The 17,952-nt window shown below is 43.3% G+C and overlaps 1 protein-coding gene across 1 annotated transcript in view; it reads right to left on the reverse strand.

Annotated features, from left to right (window-relative positions):
* Positions 1 to 14,318: 14,318 nt before the first annotated feature.
* LOC147733564 (aminopeptidase N-like) overlaps positions 14,319 to 17,952 on the reverse strand; it is a 262,708-nt gene continuing 259,074 nt past the window's right edge. Inside the window, exon 20 of the mRNA XM_086958150.1 lies at positions 14,319 to 14,707. Coding sequence (XP_086814276.1) covers positions 14,555 to 14,707 — 153 coding nt within the window. The 3' untranslated portion in view covers positions 14,319 to 14,554. The remainder of the gene's footprint in view (positions 14,708 to 17,952) is intronic.

Consider the following 17,952-nt stretch of genomic DNA (forward strand, 5'->3'; position numbering starts at 1 on the left):
TTCTGAAATTATTTGTCTTAATAAATTGCGCGCTTGGAGCCAGTTTGCCTAAAGCTGCGCAACACAAAAGGGTCCGCTCATGAAGCCAGGCTTGCTCTGGAGCCCTGATTAAATGTAAAACATTGCCTCCTAAAATCAAAAAACAACAAAAAGAAAAGATTTATGTTCGTTTTCCAGATGCATGATATAAAGAATTAAATGTGTGATGTTTGGGTGTGCTTCTTGTTTAATATAAAATAGTCCTTAAAAAGGTAGCAGTGTGATCACTCATTAGGCTGCGCAGTGATACACCAAACAGCCAAGAACATGTGATGTGAGAGTAATATACCAGTGGGCAGGACTAGAAGTCTCCTTTGAGTATTTTCAAAGAATTAGTACCTATAGGTCACTAGTCTGCTGCCAGACCTAAAAATGATGAAAGGGTCAGGGTATACTTTTTGAACATTATATTCTCTGTGCAGTTGTTGCGGTGTCGATTATCCACATTTCCAGGGTAAGGAAGAAGTTACATTGTTCTGCCTGGCTGATGAAGGGTGATGCTCTGAAACCGGTCCCAGGATGCATGTTTCTGATCCAGGCAGGTCCTGGCGTGGCAGTTCGGGTTGGACTGTTCCCACAAAGAACAGGATCAAGACTAATTTGCATATGGCTGGGTCCAAACTGGGGTGGTGTGGTGAGCAAAAGAATGATGTATTTAACCCAGATCCTTGTGATCAGGGATGAATGTCTGCATTGTCCAGCATTCCGTCCATCAATTGTTTATTTTGCATTGTTCAGCACCTCGACTCCTGTAACATCAGAAGTGTGACTCCTTTTTAGTAACCTCTTAATTGCTGCTTAGGGGTACACTGAAGAAAATTATTGTAAATTAAACAAGGTAAATAGTCCTTTGAGAGTCCCCTTTGCTTTTGTTTTTTGTTGTTGCCTTTGTGACCTATGAGTCCTAAGGTAGCAAAGCTAGTTAGTGCCTGGGGCATAATAGGATAAGTCAAGCATAGCAGTTGCTACCCACTCTTAATCCAATTTGACATCAACTTCAGTGGTATGTGCCAAAGGCAGAATTTATAGTTAAGGGGTTGTCAGATATGTGGCCCAGCATAAATAGATGAAATTATTCCTTCCTGAACTTATATCTTGCTTTCTAAACATATCGAAGCAAACATAAGGAGAAGATGGACGGAGTGCTGAAACTTTTCAGACACTCGCCCCTATCACAGATCTGGGTTGAATTCATCACCGTTCTTTAGCTCACTCCACCAGCACAGTTCAGATCCAGCCATATGCAAATCAGTCTTGATCCTGTTCCTTATGGGAACAGGCCATCCCAAACTGCCAAGCCAGGTCTTCCCTGGACCGGAAACAGGCATCATGGGACCAGTTTTGGGGTCATACCGCTGGTTAGGATTGGGATTTCTGGTTGGCTAGGGCAAGCACCTAAGCCAGGCAGAAACCAACACTCTAGTTAGAACAAAGGAGTAACACACTGAATATAACCCCTGCTCACCCCCTTGGTAGCTTGGCACGAGCAGTCAGGCTTATCCCAGAGGCAATGTGTAAAGCATTTGCACTACAGACTCACACAGCAGCAACAACCTAGGCACGCTACAAAAAGAAACTCCACACAAGGTTTTATCAAAAATAGCCTTTGTATTATCATAAACACAATAGAAACATAATCACACACTTACACTGTGCCAACTGTCACTTGGCAATATTCACAGGAGATTATATACTGAACCAGGCCAATTGGGCCATGGTCAGAACCATCAGAATGCAGGAAGTAAATATAAAACGCAACCAGTAACTACTGGTACCCTAATGACCTAAGCATTATCACATTAGCATTAGACACCATCCTAAAATATCATAACTTGACATTAGACATCAACACATTATGCATTGATCACATTACGCATAAATATATGAGGCAGAAACTCAGTAGTGCACCACAGTAACACCACTACAAGGTGCATACATCCCCTGAGGGCCTTGCTCTCTTTCACCATCCCACCTATGGCCAACTGGCCTTTTACTGGGTCTCCAATGCCCTCTGTCCAAAAATGTCAGAGCTTGCTCTAGGGATTTCCAATTAGCCCTCTAGCTGCCAAGGCAGAAAGTAAGTGTGCACTGTGCTGGGACATTGGATACAACTCACCCCCTGTCTCCTTACCCACAAAAATGCCCCCTAATGTTGCAGCTGCCCACTGTCCGGCGGGGCAGCTGTGGAGCACAAACAGTTGCGTGCACTCTGGAATTCAACTCAGGGATTCCCAGAACAATGACCCTTTAGTTGCAGCTGCCCACCAATGAGCAGGTCTGCTGAAGAACCCACAGCAATGGCACTATCAGTGCCCAATCCGAGCACCTGCAATGCCCAATTGTAGCCCACTCCGGGTCTGCTAAAAACAACAGAATGCCCCCAGTCGAACTTCAGAGAGAGGGCTCCCTGAGGCACTTAATAGTGCCTCAGGGATCCCCGTTCACCGGACTTCTCCTGGGGCCAGCACTCAGCACCAACAGTGCTCCTCCGTAGGCTCCCTACTCCTCAATATTGGCATGTGGAGCCCTCATGGCTTCGGACGATCCCCCCTCTGCAGTCTCACTCTCTGTGAGCTTGTGGTCTCCTCCTGGACTTCCACAGGGCGGAAATGGAGCTGGCCAGGCCCTGGCTCATTCAGTCGGGCCCCTCCTCACGGGACTCTTGTTGACTTTTCCCGGTATCTCTCTCTAGACGCGGGGTTGGACCACACGCGGAGCTCCCACCGTACACAGTGGCCTGCCTTCCTCTGCCCAGATTTCCTTCTCGACTGAGCTGCTACTGGCTGGTCGTCAGGTTCCTTTTCCTGGCTCTGTGCACAGTCAGGCAGCTTGCCTGGCTTCCGGGCTGTGGCATTGACTTCAGACGGCTCCTTTCTACTCGGCAGGGAAGTGCGGGGTAGGCACCCCCTTTCACGTAACCACAACAGCGGGGTGGGCACCCGCTGAAAATCCCAAACACGGGTTGGGCACTCACTTTGGTCTAAAGGCACCCAAAATGCAGGGTAGGCTCCCGCTTTTGCAGGAATAGCAATGCAGGGTGGGCACCCGCTCTTTACGCAATGTGTAAGAATCCCCACGTCAAGATTCCCTCTGTAACGATCGCAGCACCGCGCTGCAAAGCCCACACACTTCCCAGTAGAACATAAAGTGCTCTCAGAGACAAAGGGAAAGTGTCCTTCAAACAGGGGACAGTGTGCCAAATAAGTAATCAGGCAACATGGTGCTTTGCCGGCACTTCAGTTGGGTTCCTCACAAGGGGAGCGTCACAAGACCTTCACCACACGCTGGAGGCAGAGTCTCTTCCAGTTTGAGTAGCCCAGGCAGGCCAGCACACCAGGGGCTCTTCATCAGGCCAGCAGCTTCACTTCCATGAGTTGGGTGCACCCAATGGTGGTTCCTCCTGGGCCAAGTAGTCACTATATTTATACCACATATCATTGCTTGATCTGCCCTGGCACAGGGCTTGGGGGAACCAGCCAAAACTGGTTCAGGGGGAAGTGGAGCACTTTGTTTACAAGGCTCCTCTTCCCCTTTGTTAGGTAGGGGCTCGTCATCAGACACACCACAGGGGGGCAGAGCCAGCATTCACTAGGGCAGGCACAATCCAATTCAGGGGACTACTCCTACTACTACTCCAAATGCAGATGCCCTATACAGCCTAGCGCTGACTCACCCTGCCCCTCCTGGATTCACACACCTCACCAGCCCCTGTCACTCCAAAGTCAGACATACAATCCACATCAGGCAGGCAAACACATATCACACAGAAATGCCAACTTCTAAAAGTGGCATTTATAAAATAAAATGTGTAGCATTTATTATTACTATTCCAACCATACTAAACTGGACCATGCTGCTCCTCTCATATCAGGAATTACCACTGAAACACTTATAAGGGAATCCCCAATGCATTCCTTTGAGAGGGCAGCCACACAGTAGTGAGAAACCAAAATGGCTGTTTGTGACTACCAGGGCATGTCACATACTTAAGGTACATGTCCTATCTTTTACCTATAATACACCCTGCCCATAGGACTAGCTAAGGCCTACCTTAGAGGTGACTGACATGCAGTGAAAGGGGTGTCACAGACAAGGCACATGCTTTAGGTGCCACATCACAGTGGCAGTAACACTACACGCACAGGCCCTGCAATGGCAAAGGCCTGAGAAAGGTTTGAAGGGCTACTTTGGTGTGTGATGCAATCAGCGCTGCAAGCCCACCAGTAGCATCCAATTTACCAGCCCTGGGTATGAGATACCACTTTACAAGGGACCGACAGGTAATATAAATAGGCAAAACAGGTGTAGACCAATCTTGCCATATTTAACACAGAGAGCATTGCACATTACACTGGACAGCAGTGCTAAAGTGCCCTGAGTACTAAAACCACGAACACCATGTCAGAAAAAAGGCTGGGGGAAAGGCAAAACGTTTAGGGATGATCCTGCAAAAAGGGCCAAGTCCAACACCCCTCATCAGCCCCGGCTTGCTTAAATCCACTGGCAGATCTGGGTTGAATTCATCATCGTTCTTTAGCTCAGTTCGGGCTGGACTGTTCCTATGAGGAACAGGGTCGAGACTGACTTGAATATGGCTGGGTCTGAACATGGATGGCGAAGTGAGCTAAAGAACGATGATGGATTCAACCCAGATCTGTGACTGGGGGTGAGTGTCTGAAAAGTTTCAGCGCTCCGTCCATCATCTCCTTGTGTTTGCTTTGTTCGCCTTAAGCTGACAGGGTATGCCCAGATGTGGGTCCATCATCTCCTTGTGTTTGCTTTCTAAATATATCACCATTAAAACCATACATGAGCATGCCTTCTAAGGAAGGGTTATTTCAAGTCTGGAAAGAAGCTTTCACTTTTCTAATATCAGTATTTGATTATGATTTGCATTTTCTAAAGACAAATGTACAAGAGTTTTCTCAAGAAGGTTTTATTCTACATATATATGTAAATGTATTCTTTGATTAATAAAAATCATTACAATGGTGAACATGCAACTATAAAACATATATCAACATTTAAATACAGCCTTTGATCTATTTTTAGCATCAGGTTTGAATAGCAAGTAGTTAGGGGTTTTTACAATAAAAATAGTTTTAGTCCTAATCAGTACCCATTAAAAGTGTTGTAATATCTCTAGGTTCATGCTACATGAGTTCGGACTTCATTTGTGCAAGGTTCCTTTGACTTAATCATGGTTAAAAAGCCATAATAATTCATTTAGTTTTAATATCTTAGTAAAAAATGTTTTTTTTCAAAGAATAGATAAAACACTAATCAATACCAGGAAACCTACTGACAGGTCCATTAGCTATACATTGCTGTGTGCGAATGACTAAAACCAAGTGCGGAATGACAAAAAACAATAAAATCACACGGGGCACAGAGCCATAAAGGTCTAATGGTATCAAAATACCTGGCTCTGCCTCTATCGGAGAGTGTAGTAAAATGAGCAGATCAGTATCTCAATTATATTAGTGCAGGCCTATACTAATGGGCCATTGCTAACTCAATGGGTTTGACAGTGGGTCAGCCTTTTTATCCCTCTTGTAACAACCTTAGTGAACCAATTGTTGAGCATTGTATTATCTGGGTTCATAGATGTAAAAATGGCTTGCCGACAGGTACAGACGCCAAGTTTGTTCCACTAGCCCCATGACAAAGACTTCCAGTCATTAAGAAATGCAGGACAGAGACGTGCGCTATTGATTCCTTGCTGCTCCCTCACCCCCTACACAAAGTGTTGTCATTTGTGCAGCGCCAGCCTGGTAAATAGTGCAACACAGTCAATTCTCCCATTCTGAGCACCAGAAATCTTTTTTTCAAAAACACTGCACAAGCACATGACAGATATGGTACTGCAGTCCCTGGCTTAAAACATTATATAACTTTAATTCCAACTCATTTTTAGTGGTGTAAAAGGACAACCGGACAAGGAATCTCTGTAAGCGGACCCTAGTATGGCTGAGCAGGATGAGATCGTCCCCGTACAATAAGTTGCTGATCCTTGTTCCACTGAGTTTTGGGGGATGGGAGTTCAATTAGCTGCGATAGATAAGAGATAAAAAGTTTAAAAAGAAGGGGCGGTAGCACACATGCTTGTTCTACTCTGCATGATGTTTGTATTTTTCTGGAGATATGAGATCCATCTCCCAGTTTTATGCAGGCCCATCTGTTTGTGTGTAACTGGATTATAGCTTTTGAGAGTGCAGACCGAATCTCCCATTTCTGCAGCTTAGAACATACTTGTCCCCTGGGCACACAGTCGAAGGCAGCCTTGAAATCAACAAAGGAGCAATGAGTTATCATTCCTGAGGCCGCCTGTTTGTCCAACATAACCGATATTGCAAGTAGATTTATTATGGTTCCTGATTTTGCCACAAATCCTGTCTGATTAAAAGGTCAAAGATGTTTTTTTGGCCCATGATGACAATTCTTGAAGTAAAAAACTGGAGTAATATTTGGATTCAACATCCAGGATGGCAATCATCCCGTAGTTTTTGAGGTCTGATCACCTGCCACCTTTGTATAATGAATGTATGCTTACACCGCACCAGGAATCTGGGATGAGCGAATTAAACCAGCAGTAACTAAATAAGGTTGCCAGGTGTTTAGCCCAGAGATCAGTATCCTGTTTATACAGAGTCTGGGGGATACTGTTTGGGCCAGGGGCCCCATCTAAATGACCTTTGGTAATAATTTCTGCTGTTTGAATCGTTAAAGCTTCTAATGTTTTTGATACCTGTTGGGGGGGTGACATCTTGCTCTAGCTGCGATTTGGTTTCAGTTTATGTAGACAGTATGATTACCAGATCTTCTAGTTGCTCAGATATCCTGGCTTGGGTGGTGCCTGGGCAAACTGCATTTGACTCGAGTCTATATGGTCGATGTAGAAAATGTGGCCAATGGGCCTTCTTCCTTTTCTGATGTTGCAAAATGAGCAGTAAAGAAGGATAACCATTCATCTTCACGGATATTTGCGCTACTTTGTCCTCCTTGATTATATGTTCTCCCATTCACAAGGGACCACAATGTCCTTGTGCTATGATTTTTCATTGCATGGTCTAATTTTGTCCAAAACTGTTCAGACTTTTTTCCCCCTAAAATATTGCTTACCTAAAAACTTTTTCTGCTTGCGTATAGATGTTAAGTAGCATGTCATCCATTGGGCACCTCAATACTTGTCTAAGTGACAAGTTACGTAAGGTTTTTAATGTCCTAATCCCAACTGTTGTGATTGCTTGGTTACCTACTTTGATTTTTTTGCGGAGTATATGAAAAAATTTTGAGCAACTGACTAGAAAAATTCACTCATCATATAATAAGCGGAGTATCATCAAGGCTCCTTGCGTCTATCCGTGCTCTACATTTTGTCATTACTTTCGATGTTGTAGAGTCTAACTATTTTAGCCTTTCAAAGTTCTCTGTTTGAATTCCTCTTGTTGTCTGGTTTGTCACAGAATGCTGTGCTAACTGGAAGCTCATAATGATTACTTGAGGTCGATGGTCAATGTCTCCTCGTGCAACAATGGTGTAGGTTTTGATCAAAGGAAACATTTCCTTATTGCATAGGGTGTAGTCTAAGAAAGAGTGGGTGCGGCCATTTGTTCTTGTCCAGATTGAAGGGTTGTCCATGGGAAAACGTCCATTCAAGATTGTATAGTCCAGAATAATCAGATGCAGCACCATGTGTTCGCCATGCTTACTATATCTATTACCAATAGGCTTTGTTTGTTCCATAGTGTGTTGAAATAGAGCTTTGTACTCCTCATGGAGTTCATGGAAAAGATTTGTGTTTGTACAGAGCAGTTTATGCAGAAATACTAAATATTCACAGGTAAAGATAAAAATTCATTTGTATGTGCTATATTTAGGAATGTTACGTATTGTGCATCTATTTCCCTATGAATTCTACTAAAGAAAGACCCCACAATTAAAATTTCTTACTTCAGTTATAAATTTACATCAGCACGCTTGATGGTTTGCTCCTGCATCTACTCATCTGGATTGCCAATGGAGTGTTTTTTGGCTGTCACTGGGGAGTTGGTGTTTAGAGAAATAGGGCAGTGTAGTGGGTAAATATCCCTTGAATCCTCTGTAGTCTAGTGGGTTAGCTCTGTGTACAATACAGAGTGGTAGGTAAGTGTTCAATGCATGCAGTGGAGTGTTGTGAGCTTGTGTACTGGGATGCAGTGTAATTTGTGTAGGGCAGCGTTGGAATCTGCAGGATGTGCTGAAGTATGGCTGGTAAGTATCCTTGGGACGAAGTCTATTGCAGTAGACTAGTGTCCCTAAGGCACAGTACAGTTTAATAAGTTAACCCCTTCGCCGCGGGGCTAATTCCCCCCCCTGCGCTGGTGGGAGGGGGGCGCGCGCTGAGCCACGGTGCTTGTGACGAGCTCGCACGGTAGCGCTGTGCTCGTCATGCCCGTTTTTCGGAACGTTCAGCACAGCAGGGAAATTAGCCCCGCGTGTGAACGCCGCGCGTGTCATGACAAGCTCAGCTCATCATGAGCACAGCGCCCCCGTGCCTCATGACGAGCTGAGCTCGTCATAAGCACAGAATGACTTAATGTTCCGTGGTCCCTAGTAATTGTGGTGGTGTAGGCAGTTGATCCACGTTGGTTGATCCAAAGAGCCCTCTTTGTATACAAATATATCTTTGAAATTTGTTGTTTGCAATTACTTGTTCTAAGAATAAAATGAATACAAGAAGCATTTACTGTTACTCTAATAACGTTAACTATGAGTACAATATTAAAGGAAAACAGCTAAGAGATCATTGAAATAAGTATTTGATAAGATAGGATTTATAATATTGTTGCAATTATTACAATGGGGGTTTGATACATTTTTTCCTCATATTTGTTGGTGATTTTGTATATGTTTATGTAAGTTTTGTGTATTCACAGATACTAATATATTTTGCACTTCTTGGCTTCCTTAGCTCAAAATCATAAGTATTGCTGTTCTATTCATGGATGTGTGAAAATGATGGTTCTAAATGAAATGGCCTCAACAAAACGATTGTTTCATGATGCAAATTTCTTTCTTTTAAACAGAGATTTGCCTCGGGCAACGCATGCCGCTTCAGGTCAGAGTTCATGGCCTTCTTTTGGTGGTAATCTTAATTATAGATGAACTCATGTGTGAACTCCTGTATCAATTGCGTGCTTTGTTGATTTCTTAAATATTTTGTCCAAGATCTAGAATGGAAATTCCCAAAGCAGTTTATCAATGAATATTCAGTCAAAACACCTGATATTTGAGTTCCTCTGCTCGGTGTTGTCTTGGTAAAATATTCTGATTTGGCTCTAACATTTATTCTTATATTTTATTATTTATATAAGGGATAAAGTACCCTGTCAAACATTATAAGAATATTGCAAGTCACTGAGGAGTACCAAAATCATGCAGAGGAACAAGGCCAAAGACTGAGTTATTTTATAAGGTTATGGAACTCTGAGGTTACTTTTAATATCCTCATCATGTACGCCAGGGGCAGTTCATCCCATATAATACATGGTCACGCCATCACTTTTCCCACAAACCACTTAAAACCTGGGTGTGTTACTCTTTCATATGTTATGAGTTATCATATATAAAGTTTGAGGAGTAAAGTATAAAGCAATAGTATTCAATAACGAATCAAGTGAATGTTAGTTTCAGAGCAGTTCTCTTAGGCCACATATTTTTCTAGAAGTAAAACTTAACTTCCTTCTTGATCAGTTTGAATAAGGTAATTGTTCTTGTTGATGATGAAAAGGAGTTCAATACTTTAGGAGCATATCTGTTGAAAGTGAGTTTTACTTTTTTTAATCTGGCTGGTTCTAATATGAGGGATCAAGCACTTTTAGAACCTCTTCCGCATCCTGAAAGCCTGATTCTATTTACCAAGTATTTTGGACCATAATTATGTAGAACTTTGTGTGTTTGGATGCAATTTTCAGTTTAATCCTAGCTTCGAATAGGAGCCAGTTAAGGGCTCTGGGTGAAGGAGAGATAGAATCATAATGACATGTGCTTGTTAACAGTCTTGCTGCTTATTGTCAATTTAATTTATTTACTGCTTAATTTTAGATATATTATTTGTTTATTTTGTAGTTTTGTGTAGCGCAAATTTGATCCGAAGGTAATGGAGCTCTTTACATGAGTTACATTACACAAGGGCACATTCATTTTTGTTTTTAAGCACTGGGAGATTAAGTAATTTGACCAGAATTATAAGATGTTGGACCAATACCAAGAAGCGTACATGGTTCCCCAATTCCAAATTCGGCCATAGTGCCACATCCTTTTGCACTCTTATCTATGTGCATTTCAAATCCAATTAAATATTCTGAGTCAAAGAGAATAGTTCATCAGAGCTGTAGGAAGTAGAGCAACATGTTGACTACTGATGACAACTAGCACAATTCATAGGTCTGGTTTGGCAGCAGAGCCATTTGCCATCTCATGCAATTAGAAAACGTTTTTAAAAAGTGCTTTAAAATCATAAAGAGAGGAACTTTTCCTCTACCCATTTGTTAATTTTCTCCCTTAAAGCATATTGACAGGACATAATGTGTGCTTTTCTGACAAAATAGTGCTTGTATTGGAATCCTGCTGGCTCCAGGGGAAATACTCTCACTTAGAATGACAATCTCTTGTGCCCTCTTCATCACTTTACCATGGTTCACATGCTTCTGGCTCCCTCTCTGACAGCCCTACATTTCACCTTGGCACACAGTGATCATGCTGCTTTCTCTGCCTTACCCTACTTCTCACTGCAGATCGGGCAATTCTGCCTCCTGGGCTGCCCCATGCTCCTTCCAGCCACAGATAAGGAGGCACCAGTTCAATGTTGAGATTGCCTCTGTATCAACGACTGAATGTTACAAGTGTAAGTCAGTGGCTCACGGTGGTCTCAGCTACTTCTCTGTCCTGCTATCCTATTCACTTCTCCAGCACCTGCTTTACCCTATCTTCTTTGTCAGCTCGCACCTGCTCTGCCCTGCTTGCCTTACAACCAGTCATTACCACCAACAACATTACTGCCACCACTAGTACCACCACCATTGCTATCTCCATTATTATCATTACCAACACCATTAGACAGGCAACACCATCACCATCACATCATTACTGTTACCAACACAATTACTACCACCACAATTATTGCCACTACTACTACCATCACCACCACAACGCCCACCAACACCTTACCCGCTGCCACCATTACCACCACAAACAAGACTGTTACCAACACCCACAAATCACTATTACCACCTCTATTAAAGTTACCTCTTCTACTGTCACCCACCACCATGACTACCACTATTACTAAACCATTGCCGCCACGTACATTGTCACCACTACAACCACAATTGCCACCATGCCACAACCATCCCCATTAATGCCATCCCTAGCACCAGAATTACCACCACAATAGGTGCTTTCAAGTCAGATTGGGTGACTGCTACTCCAGGGAGATTGAGTTGGGCCAGGGCGTACCTCAGGGTTCGTCCCTGAGCCCAACTCTATTCAACATCTACGTCTCCCCCCTGGCGGCTATCGTGGAGGGGTATGGTCTCCGCTTGGTGTCCTACGCCGATGACACGCAGTTGGTCATCTCCCTATCGTGCGCGCCCGGACTTGCGGCGGACATCTTCAGGAGCTGCATGAAAGACCTTGCTGCCTGGATGTCCACAAACTGTTTAAAGTTGAACGGGAGCAAGACCGAGGTGCTCGTGGTGGGGGGTGCACCGTCTGCGTGGTCGTCGGCGTGGTGGCCACCCTGTCTGGGGGAAGTTCCTGCTCCCTGCCATGAGGCCAGGAACCTTGGCGTGTGGCTGGATAAGGACCTCACCTTTGGCCCACAGGTCGGTCGGGTGGCAGGGATATGCTTCAGTGTTCTGAGAGCCCTTAGGAAAGTATTAGATCTGCTTCCCATTTCTGCTCGTCAGACACTGGTGCATGCCTTGGTCACCTCCCGACTTGATTATGGGAACCTGCTCTATTTGGGGGCCACAGGCAGGGTTATCGGCCGCCTGCAGGTCCTTCAAAATGCGGCAGCGCGGCTGGTCCTCAGACTCCCTAGGAGGTCATCCGCCAAACCAGCTTTACGGGCCCTCCACTGGCTCCCCATTGAGAGGAGAGTGGAGTTTAAGGCCCTTGCCACTTGTCATCGTATCTTGAACGGCAAAGCACCTCTTCCGCTCCAGAGCCTAGTATCCCATTATGAGCCTGCACGCAGTCTTCGTTCCTCGCAGACCGGGCTGTTAAAAGTCCCAAGAATATTCAAAGCTCGCATGGGAGGTAGATCCTTCAGATACCTTGCTCCCAAGCGCTGGAATAATCTTCCGCTGGAACTTCGGCTTGAACCCTCCGAAGTCCAGTTTAGGAAAAAACTTAAAACGCACCTTTTCAGCAGATAGCTTGGTTGGGAGGAGGGGGGACAGCCATTCCACTTGTCATAGCGCGGGGACACGCCAGTGGCGTAACCAGGCGCTTAATAAATGTCCATTAATAATAATAATAATATTATATTATTATATGACCAAGGCCATTACTGCCACTAACACTTCTGCAACTAACACCCGTTTCATCACTGCTATCAAAACTATTGGCATAGCCACCACAATCACCTGTAAATTCCTACCACTATTATTCCCACTACAACCAAATTTACCCACCACAATAACATTACCACAACTCCAACCATTTCACCACCCCATTACTAAAACTATTACCACTGCAACCATTAATACCACCTCTACTACCATTACCTCCTCTGTTACCATCTATCATTACCATGATCAATACATCACCTCCATTACCAACAGCACCATTATTCCACCATAACCATTACCCTCAGCTCTACCATTACCCTTACTACCGCCTGTACCACCACCACTATTACCACCATCATTGCTACCATCCGAATTTCCAACTACCTTCATTACCTCGATTCTCACCTTCACTATAACACCACCACCACCATAACTATCAAAATTGCCACCAACATAAAAATTGTAATCCCCACCATATTTCCACTACCATTACCACTATTAACACCACTGTTATCATGACTAGAACCACTGTCACCATCACAACCTCATTACCACTACTACAACTAACCCCACAAACTATGGTCACCACCAGTGCTATCACCACTACTATCAACACCAAAACCCCCATTACCAATACCACTATTACTGTACCATCTGTACTACTCACACCACTCTATACGCCATCATGACTACTCAAAACATCACCACCTCTACCAACATCACCATCACTGCCACCACGACCTCTACCATTACTGCATCCACTATTTCCATCACCACTACTACAACCACCAGCAACATCACATCTTGGAACATCATCACCACTACTGCTGCTATTACAAGTACCAGCACCACCATCATCACCTTTACTATCGGCACCATGCCAATTAATGTCACTGGCACTATCATCATTGAGACCTCTATCCATTACCACTACCAAAGAGTGATGTGGAAGGTATTATGAGCAAGACAAAATCTTTTTGCATTGCCAGTTATTTTTTGGTGTAGGATTGTGTTTTGATGGAAATTTTTATTATGAAAAAGCTTAGGCTCCATCTGGTGACATATATATTGATTTGTAAATGCGCCTTTTGTCTTACTTTATTGATTGACTTAGCATTGAATTGTTTTTAATTATTGTACTCCTCAACGTCTGTGACTTCATACTTTATAGTTTGTTTCATACTTTGTTTTATTTTGTGCTCTATACTTGTTTTAGACCCATTACAACACTCCACTACCTTATGCTAGGTTTGGCTGTTGAAATATCACATACATACATATGTTTCGCTTAAAATGATTTGAGTAGCATGCACAAGGTTTGATTTTGTAAAGCTCAGTCTTTTATTTCTACCATTTTTTGTAGAGGTCATATTTTTTAGCTATGAGTTGGGGTGCGCCTTTTTACCAATTGGTCTTGATATATATATATATATATATATATATATATATATATATATATATATATATATATATATATATATATATATATATATATATATATATATATATATATATATATGTGTATATATATATATATATATATATATATATATATATATATATATATATATATATATATATATATATATATATATATATATATATATATATATATACATAGCCAAAGAGCTGTATGATATAGACTGGTATTCTGATATTTTAGCTTTCCAAACTAGCCGAAGGAACATCAAGTTAAACAAAAATCCCTTTCCCCAGATAATGGAGGATAATAGTGCACATGGCAAATCATTCTTTCCTCAAACATGCAATGGTATTTCTATGCTTCTTTGATTTCGAGGGAAAACTAAGAAATACAGTTGTTTGTTAGAGTTATGGAATGGCATGGAGTTACAAGGGTTACAACACTAGATTGTATGCCAAGATGATCACCAACACATAGCTTTTGTGTTAATGCGATATCTGCAAAGCCCCAGCAGGTTTTGAAGAAAATGTAATGACTATCTTAGTTGTGCTTCAAACCACAGTCGCACAGGCTCCCTGTTCTCCTGCACCCATTTAATGTTTGCTTTTGTCTTTTCCAGTGCTTGCTCCAGCTCCCTGGTGGCAGAACCGAATCCAATATGTTCATTTTCCTTCTTAAAGGACTCCAACTACAACAAAGAGAGAAAAAGAACATACATAACGTCAATGCTTTAATAATAAACCCCATTCATTTATCAATCCTATCTTTGATATTCTGTGATGAAGGTCTGAAGTTGCCCTACTGTGACTTTTGTAGCACTAAATCAATAAATAGATAATACACAGTAAAATATTAAGACCTTGGTGTAAAGCTTGTGTTGCAAAGTGGGCTCTGTTTACTCATTCCCCCTGGGTTTGTTGCCGCTGACTCTCCGGTGTTTGCACTTTTACTGTGAGTGAGCCTCAAGATACTTCCAGAGTCTCAGTCATGGTAAATTTATGGTAAATAAACAAAGAGTGCTAACCGACAGAGTCTGCCTTTCAAGATAAGACCACTGCTGGGCATCTAGGGTAAGAGGCCCTGGGCTGGTTAGACAAGAACATAGACGTGTGTGAAGATGTGTGGGCTACATGTGTGAGACTGCCATCTTATACAACCTGTTATCCCTGCAGTGGTAGCCTGTCACAAAGGTAATCCTTTAAGGATGTGCACTGAGCTGCAGTAGGTCTCATAATGTAGGTGGTCATTTATAGTGTGGAGCTGTAACACCTATTTAAAGGTTTGTGGTGGTTAAACTATATTACACTTTGTAGGCGAAAACCACACTAACGTACAGTTTTGCGCTACTTAGACTAACAGAGTCCAACAAGGTGCCAATCCAGGGGTAAACATGCACCACACTCCCTTACATCATGTCTAGACACCTTTTGCCACTTTAATAATTGTCATATTTCCGAGGCTCAGCTCATAATCGTATTCCAAGCTTTTGTCCCTCATACTGGACCAGGATAAGAGGATTAAGGTGTTAGACCTGTCATCCTTAGGGTGGTTCCCCCCAAAAATTTTGACTTTTGCATCTAATGTTTGCTGATTTGTGGCCTTAGGACTCTGAGCATTTCACCACTGCTAACCAGTGCTAAAGTGCATGTGCTTCTCCCCTAAACATAGTGACATTGGTGTATAACTGATTGGCATATTTGTTGAACTGGTAAGTCCCTTATAAAGAGGTATACCATATACCCAGGGCCTGTAATTCAAATGCTACTTATGGGCAGCAGCACTGCTTGTGCCACTCACAGAAGTAGCCTTTCAAACCTGTCTCGGGCCTGCCACTGCAGTGCCTGTGTGTGCAGTTTACTGCTACTTTGACTTGGCATTTAAAACTACTTGCCAAGCCTTAAACTCCCCTTTTATTACATATATGTCATCCCTTAGGTAGGCCAAAAGTAAGACTAAGGGCAGGGTACTATGTAAGTAAAAGATGGTATGTGTACTTTTATATTTTACATGTCCTCATAGCGACAGACAACCTATTTCATTTTTCAGTACTGGGATGCATACCCCTCTCATATGCCAGCATTGGACATTTCTTAATATACTTTTAAGCTGTAATTCCTGATCAGAGAGGAGTAGCTTTAACTTGTTTGATATGTTTAGAATGATAATGAAAAATCCTCCTTACCGGTGAAGTTGGATTTAACATTACTGTTTTAGAAATGCCACTTTTAGAAAGTGGACATTTCTCTGTACTTACTGCTCTTTGTGCCTGGCAGCCTGTCTCCACTACCTGTCTGGGTTGGGTGATGGCTACACTTTGTGCATTCCCTCTAGAGAGCCACAAACACAGGAAGGTGAGGCTCGTCTGCATTCTGAGCACAAATCTGCATTTATCTGCATTCGGATGGGTCTTCCTGGGCAGGAAGAAGGAGAGGTGTCTTACAGTTACATCTGAATAGGGTGTGCCCTGCCCTCACACAAAGCACTGATTTACCCCCTAGGGCTAGCCTAGCAGACAGTACTGGGCCAAAATGGATCCTTGTGCACTTCAGAGAGTTCTTTTAAAGTCACTACCTACCTCAAAGGCACTTTTGGGTATTGGGTCTCTGACCCCACGAATCACTTCTGGATCTTAAACTGAACCTCTATCCGAAGGACTGTTGTGCTGCTTCAAGGAATCAACTGGACTGTGTTTCTGAAAGGACTGCTTTTTTTGCTTTTTGCCCCGCAGCCAGCTGCTTCGTGACTCTGCTGGAATGAGAGCTCGACTTCGCCTTCCCACCAAGTAATCTCCAAGGGCTTGCTGGCTTGCCTCCAATTTACAGAAGTCTCAGGGACACAAAACACTGCTCACAAATCTTAAGGTGCTGCTGTACTCTGCCTTCTGTGAGTCCTACCCTTGCCTGAAGTGCCTCCTCTAAGCTCTGGGCCTCAGAAGTGGGCACTGCAGTCACTTCCATCACCAACAGTTCCTGGGCTTCTGAAATCAAGTGTTCAGGCTCTTTGCAATGGAATTGTTTGCAGTGGGACTGCACCGCTCGCTTGAAAAATCACGTGCGAGCGACTGCAGCATTGTGCCCTCACACAACAAGCATTGTCGACTGCTCCTGTGAGGCCCGTCTGCCGTCCATGAGGCCTGGCGGACTCTTTGCGCTCACAGGATTGTCGCTTTCAATATTCTACTTTCTCCCTGAGGCCGTCTACCCCATGAATGTGGCACTACGCTCAGCTTGAGAAGGTAAAACTTCATCAGGACCTATTTGGAACTATATCCTACCCGAGCTCCATCACGGTTGGCCTGAACCTTGGATTGCCGCCTTCTAGCGCTACCTAAAGAAACTTTTCAGTGCTATTAACTTATAAGCAATGTTTTTAACTCTCTGTGGAGTATTTTTGTTGTGTATTCATTGTATTAATCTATGTGCGTATTGCAGGAATACTTTACACATTGCATTTGTAGATAAGCCTGCCGCTCGGTGGCAAGCTAATAGAGGATGAGCATAGGTTATCCTTTTATGTATCTAGCTTACCCTGACTAGAGTGATAGTTCCTGGCTGGCCTGGGAGCATACCTCTGCCAATAAGGAATTCAATTTCTAATTAACAGAGTTTTGTCCAGTTTTTGGGAAAGGATGGAGTGGTGAGGAAATCATCATCTGTAAATTAGCTTTTCACACTTCATGTGGACAAGCACCGTCCTGGCTCATAGACATAAAGGATGATGGCCATACCTATGGAGCCTAGGATGAGAGGGGCTTACCAATGAAATGGTGCTGGGAGGGGATAAGGCAGCTGTGTCAGCTAGGGGTAGAGCTGAGGCTCTTAGGAACACTTTTCTCAAGACAACTTGACGTTGCCATGTTAGAATGACCCAGATTGTTGTGCAGAAGGATTGGGCCACTTAAAACCCCTCCACAAAAGAGAGACAGATAAGAAG

The sequence above is a fragment of the Lissotriton vulgaris genome, chromosome 2_1 (assembly GCF_964263255.1).
Source record: "Lissotriton vulgaris chromosome 2_1, aLisVul1.2, whole genome shotgun sequence".
Taxonomy (NCBI): Eukaryota; Metazoa; Chordata; class Amphibia; order Caudata; family Salamandridae; genus Lissotriton; species Lissotriton vulgaris.